Source organism: Megalobrama amblycephala, linkage group LG13 (assembly GCF_018812025.1).
Source record: "Megalobrama amblycephala isolate DHTTF-2021 linkage group LG13, ASM1881202v1, whole genome shotgun sequence".
Taxonomy (NCBI): Eukaryota; Metazoa; Chordata; class Actinopteri; order Cypriniformes; family Xenocyprididae; genus Megalobrama; species Megalobrama amblycephala.
Genome location: NC_063056.1, coordinates 37,009,204 through 37,018,972, shown reverse-complemented (window position 1 = coordinate 37,018,972; position 9,769 = coordinate 37,009,204). Strand labels below are relative to the sequence as shown.

Sequence of the window (9,769 nt, the reverse complement as noted above, 5' to 3'; positions counted from 1 at the left end):
AATTTTTTTTTTATTTGTTGTAATTATTATACTGTCATTTCACTTAAATGGTTTGATGCGACTAAACTAGCTCCAATCTTCTGATCATTTCTTTCTCTAAAATGCTCATTGTATCTCTCCAATATATCTTAAACAAAACTAAACGAAATGGGGACTGGTGCTCATTGTCTCCCAGAAGTTGCTTAGATTTTTCAGTCATTCTTTCTGTGGCATCTGAGATTGAGACCTGACATTATTAAGCAACAAGAAATCAATTTTAACGACTGAATTAACATGAAATTCTACTGACAAATGTTTTTTTTATATATTCACACTTCTTATGAATTCATTATTTGTTAATCTCTTGAGTCATTGCTTAATTTTTGTTGTCATATTCCTGTTCATATGGTCTTGTTCTATTTGATATATTTCCTATGCAAGTTTTACTTATGAAGCAGTACACTGAAAATGTGGAACAGAAGCAACAAAGCAATAAACAGTCGCTCATCTACTCAGGCATCAAAAACATTGTCAAGTCCAGCTCTGGTAAGTGTAAAAGACACAATAGTCAATCACATTTTCTGTGATCATAATGGTGATTGTTGTACAATACAAGTATTTCTCATAGACATATGCTAAATGCCTCAAATGCCCTTCATGGTATCTGTCAGTGGAGGCCCTCTCAAGAAATGTCACCTTCTCCCTCTCCTCTCTCAGGCACTACGGAGACACGGCGGTGCTGGTCAGGTTCAGACAGGCAGACCGATGTCCCGCGGTACCACAGCGAGGAGCGCAGTCTGGCCCTGCAGTTGTGTGGCTGGATTAGCCGAGGGCCTGACATCGATGTGGAACCCTTCTTGAAGTCTCTGGAGCAGGAGGGCGAGTGGGAGAGAGCGGCTGCCGTTGCCCTCTTTAACCTGGACATCCGCCGGGCGATTCAGATTCTTCATAAAGGAGCTTCCTCAGAGAAAGGTACACGACTGGACTGGAGAAACATTGTCCAGCCCAGCTAATGACTGGGGGCCTTCACAAGGACCCCCTATAACCCCTATTCATAATTTTCAGTCATGTGATTGTCCTGGAGCCCTGAAGGGCAAAAAATCCATTGAACTGCAGGACAGGCCTGTCATTTTTCTATGAATATTTAGATTACAAGAAAGAAAAACTAAAATGTGAAACAAAATGCAAGTATATACTCATATGCAGCACCTGCTGCAGTATTTCAATCACTAAAAACAAATAGGGAAATTCTAAAACGCTTAGCGTGAAAAACACTTAAAATGCTCTAATGTACTAAAACAGTGGTATTAAAAGATATCAGAATTCACTATTCACTTTATTGATGATGCATGCATACTATATACAACCAAGCAGATGAGCTGATGAGATATATAGTATCTGTATATAGTACAGATACTATATACAACCAATATATGAGCAATATATATATTGTAGTAATTGTAGTAATTAAATATGCTTCATTTACGTTCTACGGAATAAAATTAGTTTTTTTCCCCTCTTAATTTTGGGTAGAAATGTGACCTGGACATGTTGGTGCCACTTCCAAAAGAGTTAGCAATTTTGACTGATGCCATATATGATTTTTTTTTAATGATATGATGACCAATATTACAAATGTGTGCGGTTTTGCAACTGTTTTCACTATAGCGTTCACACTAACACTCCAGTCTGTAGCTCGACATACATCAAAATATAATGCACAGTAAAAAAATGCATAACTATAGGCAAAGTAAGAGTATACTGTTTGAATTGGAGAAAATGCCTCTATTGACTGATAATGATATATAATTAATCTTTATTATGGAGCAGTGTTGGATAAGTTACTCTAAAAAAAGTAATTAATTACTAACTACTAATTACATTGTCAACAGGGTAATTAGATTACTGTACTAATTACTCTTTCTAAAAAGTATTACATTACTTATTACTAATTACTTTCTGAATCCCATATCAACCTGATGTTAAATCCACTATTGTTTTATACAGAATTGTTCTATAGTTTATACAGTATTTAATGCAAATTGCATTAGATATAACTGTAATTAAATTACAGAAAAATTAAGAGTAATGCCTTACTTTACTCATATAGAAAGAGAGATGATAATGTTTCCCTGAGGGATTTACAGGAAGTCCGTCCTCTCCTTTGTGCTCGGATGAATGTTGGCAAGTTATTATAAGGACTATGTGAAATCCAGGCTAGTGAGAAATGATGAACACCATCAGCTGCCTGTTTGCTATCAAAAGCATTTCTTATATACTTGATAAAATGACAAAAGCATGGCTTATATTACACAATGATGGTTCTTTAATATTAAATGCCCTTAAGCTGCAGATGCATACAGCATATGGGGCTGTTTGCTTAACATTCATAATTGCCTGTTGTTTGGGTTTTAAGCATAATTTGTTTTGGCCTCAGAGGTTTTAGAATACAAAAATGATCTTTATAAAGGGTGTGGTTTTTCACACCTACTCCCACCATTTTTGTCTTTTGTCTTTACAGTGTGTTTTGTTTGCACTCATGCAAACAGCATATGATGTTCTTTTTTCCTTGGAACACAAAAGGAGATGTTGGCCAATGGGCTGAAAAGCGGTCTGTGTGTCTTGAATATGTGCAAGTACTTAAGAATTTAAGCAAACAATGACTTAAATTTCAGTCTATCATATATCAGGGTTATTATCATTAACGAAAACAATTAAAAACATCCTGTAAATTTAAAAAATATTGGCAATAAACTGAAATAAGTTAAATTTGAAGCACTAAAATTAATTATTGGAAATACATAAAATTATTACTACAAGCAATATTAAAAAACAAATTAAAATTAACTAAAATTAACATGAAAACTAAAAATAGAAATATTAAAATGATAATTCAAAATATTAATAAAACTATAATAAAACCAAAATAAAAACTAAAATAACACTGTATCATATAAAGCTATCATATGGCTTCAGAAAAAGTGCACAAGCCCGATATGGACTATTTTTGATGGTGTTTTTGTAAATTATTTTTGGACCTTGGCAAGCCCATGCTTTTGTTGTATGGAAAATCAGTTTGGAGATTCATCATTCATCATCATGGATGCACTTAAAAAAGAAAGAAATTTGGAATGTTTTCAGTATTTTTCCTTTATGCTCTGATTAGGTGATCTGAATCTGAACGTGGTGGCCATGGCTCTGTCGGGCTACACCGATGAGAAGAACTCCCTATGGAGAGAGATGTGCAGCTCTCTCAGACTCCAGCTGAAGAAGCCATACCTGTGCATCATGTTTGCCTTCCTCACCAGTGAACCTGGCGCATATGATGGGGTCTTGGTATGTTAAAAGAAAAACTATTATGCTTAATTGAATATTCAAAGTTGCACTGAATTTTATCACATTGTTTTGAATTGCTGAATATTCAGGCTCTTTATTTTACAGTATGAGAGTCGTGTGGCTGTCAGGGACAGGGTGGCCTTTGCATGCATGTTTCTAAATGACGCTCAGGTAAGGCCCGTTCACACCTCCATTCATCCAAGTCTGATTGATGTGCAGTATGTAATTTTTTTTTTTTTTCCCTCCCTTAAGTTGCCACGGTTCATAGAAAAGCTGACCAATGAGATGAAGGAGGCTGGTAACCTGGAGGGAATCCTGCTTACAGGACTAACCAAAGATGGAGTAGATCTCATGGAAAGTTATGTAGACCGAACTGGAGACGTGCAGACAGCCAGTTTCTGCATGCTCAAGGTAACCAAACAATAGATGATAAAGACATCACATAAGAGAATGATATACTCTCAGATGGATGTTTGGTATTACATATACTACCAATCAAAGTTTGGGATCTGTAAGATTTTTTTTTTTAATGTTTTTGAAAGAAGTATCTTATGATCACCAATGCTGCATTTGTTTAACTGTTTTAATACATTTTAAAATGTAATTTATTTCTGTGATCAAAGCTGAATTTTCAGCATCATTATTCCAGTCTTCAGTGTCACATGATCCTTCAGAAAACATTTCTTATTATTATCAGTGTTGAAAATAGTTACTACTTCATATTTTTTTTATATTTTTTAGATTGTTTAATTAATTGAAAGTTCAAAACAGAATTTATTTGAATTTAGCATTTTTGTAACATAAATGTTGGTACTGCCACTTTTGATAAATTTATTGCATCCTTATTAATTATTGTCTAAAAATATCTTCCCTTAAATTTTGAATGGTAGTGAAGATTACAACAGAATCAAAAAGTTAAAAGCTAAAAAATGTTAATTAGATGGTAGGACGGACTGAATGTAACAGGATAACCGGTGTGTATTCAGGTCAACTTGACACAAGTCCAGATGAGTGGAATAAATGTTTGTGTATGTGGTGTTTGATGTGGTAGGGCTCTCCAGGAGAGGTGCTGAAGGACCCTCGGGTGCAGTGCTGGATCGAAAACTATCGAAACCTGTTGGACGCCTGGAGGTTTTGGCATAAACGGGCTGAATTTGACATTCATAGGAGCAAATTGGATCCCAGCTCAAAACCACTTGCACAGGCTAGAATCATGTTTTTTTTTTCTACCAGTTGTTAAGTTTTGATCATGCAAATAAAAAGTAATTCAGGGGACCTGTTACTACAACTTAAATAAATGCATGGTTGCAAGTTAAACATTTTAATTTATTTTAATTAATTCTTTTAATTTGCAAACATTATTTTGTTCCGTTGACATAACAATGTTGATCATTACATCAACTTAATATCGTCTGTCATTTAAACTCAAATTTCTGCATTAGTTGCCTTTTTTTTTTAACAAAATAAATTGTAGTAATGTAATGAAATTGTCTTGATCATTTCGAAAATTAGGCAGTGGATTTCTAGTTCCCAGCATGCTTTGCATAGGCCTGGATCATTAAATGTTAAATAAGTTATATTAGCATGTGCTATGATAGCTATTGATTTGAACTGAAATAGATCAGATTAATTGGTTCCAGGGCTACAACTCTGGTGGAGTGACTTTTTTTTTTTTGAGTAATCAACTTAAAAATTTGTGCCTATGCTACAAATAATTAAGTTCCTTTAACTCAATGTAGCTTGTTGGAGGAATGTAAATTCACTCAAAGTTGTCATAACTCAAAAAAAATTGATGCAAACTGTTTTTTTTGTTGAGCCAACACATTTTTTAGAGTGTATGATCACTGACCAATTTGTATCAGTCAGTATTAGTGTTTTTTTTATTTTTTTATATTGAAGCAATTTATAGTTTATAATGTTGTTTATGAGCCATATCTTAATTATCAGTGCATCCCTATCATTATCTATCATGAAATAATATCATTTTGGTAGCATCCTTCATCTTACATTTTGTCTATGCTGGCTATTTCTGATTTTCTTCATATGATCTGTGCAGGTGTTTGTGAGCTGTAACTTCTGTGGTAAGTCTATATCATACAGCTGCTCGGCGATACCACATCAGGGCCGTGGATTCAGTCAGTATGGGGTCAGCGGTTCACCCACCAAGTCAAAGGTCACCAGTTGTCCTGGCTGTCGTAAACCACTTCCGCGCTGTGCCCTCTGCTTAATGAACATGGGCACCCCTGTGTCTAGCTGCCCAGGTAACAGACGGATCATTTTAAGTTCTTCTTGATAAATGATATCATAATGCCCACATGTGTTCAGTTCATTGTGATACTCATCTAATCCATCTTATCAGCAAAAGCAGATGAGAAAGCCGATCTGACACGAGACAAAAAACTTGCACAGTTCAATAACTGGTTTACCTGGTGCCACAACTGCCGGCATGGTGGTCACGCGGGTCACATGCTCAGCTGGTTCAGGTAAGTGTCATATTCACCCATATTGTGCCATTTATTGATGGCCTTATAAATACAAATATACTATAGTATGAAGTAGAGCTGCACGATTCTGGATCATTTGAGCAGTGTTGGGGGAAGTTACAAAGTAATGCATTACAATATTGTGTTACTGCCTAAATAAGTAACTAATTGTGTTACTTAGTTACTTTTTATGAAAAGTAATGTGTTACATTACTATGTGTTACATTACTTTTGCGTTCCTTTTTCTCACCTGGGCTGGACTTGCTTATTTTTTTTTAATAACAACAAAAAAGTTATATTTTTGGCAAATGTAAAGGCCCTTTCACTCCAAAATATGCATTTCCTTCAGCCTGAGGCTTGATGGACAAAAAAGTTATATTTTTGGCAAATGTAAAGGGCCTTTCACTCCAAAAGTGAAATGAATATTCACGCACACAACACCTCTGCACTTTATTTCTCTCAACAAGGGGACAGGAGAGCTAAATGTGAAAAAGTAACTTGCGTTACTTATTTGAAAAAGTAACTCAGATATTTTGTTGTAAATTGAAAAAGTAATGTTACTTTACTAGTTACTTGAAAAAGTAATCTGATTATGTAACTCAAGTTACTTGTAATGTGTTACCACCAACACTGAAATTGAGAATCACAATTTTTTTGTTTCAAACAGAGATCACGATTCTCCCATGATTCTGAACAGACAACTAAACAAAATAACATGTAATTTAGTAGGTTCTGACAAAATGTTAATTGCTGCAGTCAATTTAAAATGTTTAATTTGCATTAATTATTAAAAAAAAAAAAAACGGTTTGAATGAATGATTCAATGACTCAATCATAAATACTTTGTTTCATTACTGGATGAATCAGAGTTTCTGATTGAATGACAAATACATTTTAACAATTACTTATTGCAATGATTTCATCGATACAATCGTTATTTGAAGCGCCAAGTTACTTTCAAAAGGTGATAAGTTGCTCTATTTTGATCGCTAACAGACATCAGTGTTTATATTCAAACTATAAACTATTATCTATTAACTATTATATTTGTAACAGAAACAACAACACTATGTGGTTGAAAACACTATTTGTGAAGCTGTTTCATACTTATGCTGTACATGACAACTGCTCTCTCTGGCTCAGTGACAGCACAAACACAGATTTGAATGTTTGTGAAAGGTTTAATGGACACAGGTGAATCATTGTCTTTTAGGAATGAGATCGTGTGGGTGTTTAAATCGAGATCACAATCTTTTAACGATTAATCGTGCAGCTCTAGTGTGAAGTACAGTATTTTAAATGTGATTTTATATCCTTTCCTTTCAGAGATCACAGTGAGTGTCCTGTGTCGGCCTGCACCTGTAAATGCATGCAGCTGGACACCACAGGCAACCTGGTGCCTTGTGATAGTGTATAAAGGCCTTTCTGCCTTTGTTTTCCAAGTTAAATCTCCCGTGTTACTAGAAACCAGCTACCAACACTAGTACTGTAAGTGACAAGGGCAAAGTTCTCACAGTTTCAGGAGTCAAAGACGAACATATGTGTCTTTATGAAGTGATCTGTACACCTTACTTGCATTGATGTCAACGACAGATGCTCTATTGTCACAGGAACTAAAGCAGTTAGACTGTTAGGATTATGTTACCCATGATTAACTCAACCAACCACGGGCAGTTGTGTTTCCTGAGAAAGTATCCATGTGATTGTCTGACCAAAGCATCTGTGGTCCAATAGCAGGAATTTCTATGAATAAAACTATTTCAGTATTGAGTTTAGAGACAGGAAAAGAGATATTACAATCATTTCAACATGAGGAGTTTGAATGCATGTGAGAAATGTTTTGTTTATGTCTTAGAAAGTGATTTCACGTGGTCCATCACTACTTCCATTACTTGCCTTTGAGTTAAGCGAATCGTACTGTTTTATTATTCTGTATTTATTTCATATTAATCCATACCACACTGAACCTCAGTCAGTTTAAAAATTGATTTGTCAGAGATCATATTTCTTGGGGGAAAAAAAAAAAAAAGGACCCACCATCGTAGAGGTGTTGTATAGCAGGTTAAGGGAAGCCCAGGTCATGAGAAATGATCTTCACTGGAAAGTAGTAAAAAATAAAATTGTGCCTGTTTGGTTTGTTTTAAAAATTGCTTTTAATAAATAACACAGTGATTGTTGTTTAAAACATGTATTTAACATTAGTTCTGGCTAAGTGTTGCATTTTTGGATCTGAAGGTAATGTAAGATGCTGTTTTGTAAGGCTTACCTTAATTTATTGCACAATCAATGCAACAATTTAACATCCTGACTATTTAAATGATTGTCTTTATTTTAGGGAAAACAAAAAAGAACTTCCATTGAGGACTAATGTTATTAAAACACTTTTTTGAAGATGTTTTGAATGAAGTATTTTTGTGTGTGTGTGTGTGTGTGTGTGTGTGTGTGTGTGTGTGTGTGTGTGCAATAAAATGAGACCTTTTGTTTGCTTCAGTGTGATTAAAGGCACAATATGTAAGATTTTTGGATTTAAAATATCCAAAAATCACTAGAACATTGTTATATATTTTATTGACTTGTGCACTTACATTATCCCAAATGTTTCCAAGAGTGTTTAAATCCAGAGAAATAAGCAGTTTTAACCAGGACACGGGCCGTGTCCGTGCATCAACTATTAATGACATCATACCCTCAATTTCCTGTTTTATTTTGTAGAAACCATAGAAACCCCAAAGACGCTTTAATAGATCATGTGTTTTATTAGACAGGTGAGCAACTGTTTGGATGGATACATTCATTGACAGAAAACTAATCATGTTATACAGCTCAACACAGTAAGTCTTACTGTTTAAATCTCTTTTTCTTGATTTACCACGAGTACCATGTTTTACCATGCCTAATATCGATCTAGCTTACTGCAGTGTGCAACAAGTGTCTCATAGCAGCCGCCAAGCAAATGCAGAGTAGCACTATAACAACTTTTAACACATAAATGTATCTAATATGATAAACAGCGCTGCGTTACCCCACATACTCATGACCAGAAGAAGCAGAAACGGTAACTGCGGCATTAACAATCGCTCCAGCGGCCTCGTTCCGCTCCAATGGTTTTCAGCCCCACCCTGCTTTATACTACAGTAATGTTAATAAATCTTTAATACATTACCTCATCCATGAATATGATTTCTGCCTGAGGCTGTAGACATGAAGACAACACCTCCCATGATTCCACAAAATCAAAGCGTCATCAAGCTATGCCTTTGTTTTGAATAAGCGACCTCTAATAAACTACATATTGTGCCTTTAATACAGATTTTCAGTGTAATGAACCATGATGAAGATGCAATAGCAGTAATTAATAAATGACCTGTTCAGATCAAGTACCAAATCTTTACTTACTGTTAGCATCTGTGATGAACATGTCTGAGTCATAGCTCACCCCAAAGTAAGCCTATTTTAAGGACTTCAGTTTTTTGAGTTGTGACTTTTTTTTAAAGACAATAAAGCCATTGAGTTTTTAGTCCTAAGACCAGAAATACAATTTGCATTTTTGAGACTCAGGACTTTCCTATTGTTTTTCTGCATAGCTTTTTTTTTTTTTTTTTTAATGCATGTGTAATATATGGTAAAATATAATCTGTGGTTAACACTGGCCTACTTGTCGAGACTTTCACGCTTTGTTCTGCAACATAAATTGCAGTCATACCTCTAATTCAGATTTGAGCTATGGCTGTAATTTATGGTGTAGAACAAAACAAAAAGAAATTCTTGGGGGAACCCATGACAACATAGCCTTCCCTTGGAGACTTTGGATGGAAAATGTGCTTTGTCATGAAAACTAACAGCATTTTGCCATCAATGCCATCAAACTGAGCATCAAACCCATTGCTGCTTTGAGTCTGAACAAGAACTCAAATGAGATTTGACTTAAGGAAGAGGTGTTCGGTTAAAAATGATTAACATTTTCTCTCTCA

At 35.0% G+C, this 9,769-nt stretch overlaps 1 protein-coding gene across 1 annotated transcript in view; it reads left to right on the top strand.

Annotated features, from left to right (window-relative positions):
• The window catches only part of mios (missing oocyte, meiosis regulator, homolog (Drosophila)), a 12,196-nt gene extending 4,007 nt beyond the window's left edge, over positions 1-8,189 (top strand). Inside the window, exons 3-11 of the mRNA XM_048153174.1 lie at positions 427-525; positions 697-951; positions 3,146-3,315; positions 3,421-3,486; positions 3,568-3,726; positions 4,367-4,519; positions 5,372-5,576; positions 5,675-5,798; positions 7,125-8,189. Of these exons, the coding sequence (XP_048009131.1) occupies positions 427-525; positions 697-951; positions 3,146-3,315; positions 3,421-3,486; positions 3,568-3,726; positions 4,367-4,519; positions 5,372-5,576; positions 5,675-5,798; positions 7,125-7,215 (1,322 nt within the window). The 3' untranslated portion in view covers positions 7,216-8,189. The remainder of the gene's footprint in view (positions 1-426; positions 526-696; positions 952-3,145; positions 3,316-3,420; positions 3,487-3,567; positions 3,727-4,366; positions 4,520-5,371; positions 5,577-5,674; positions 5,799-7,124) is intronic.
• Positions 8,190-9,769: the final 1,580 nt, after the last annotated feature.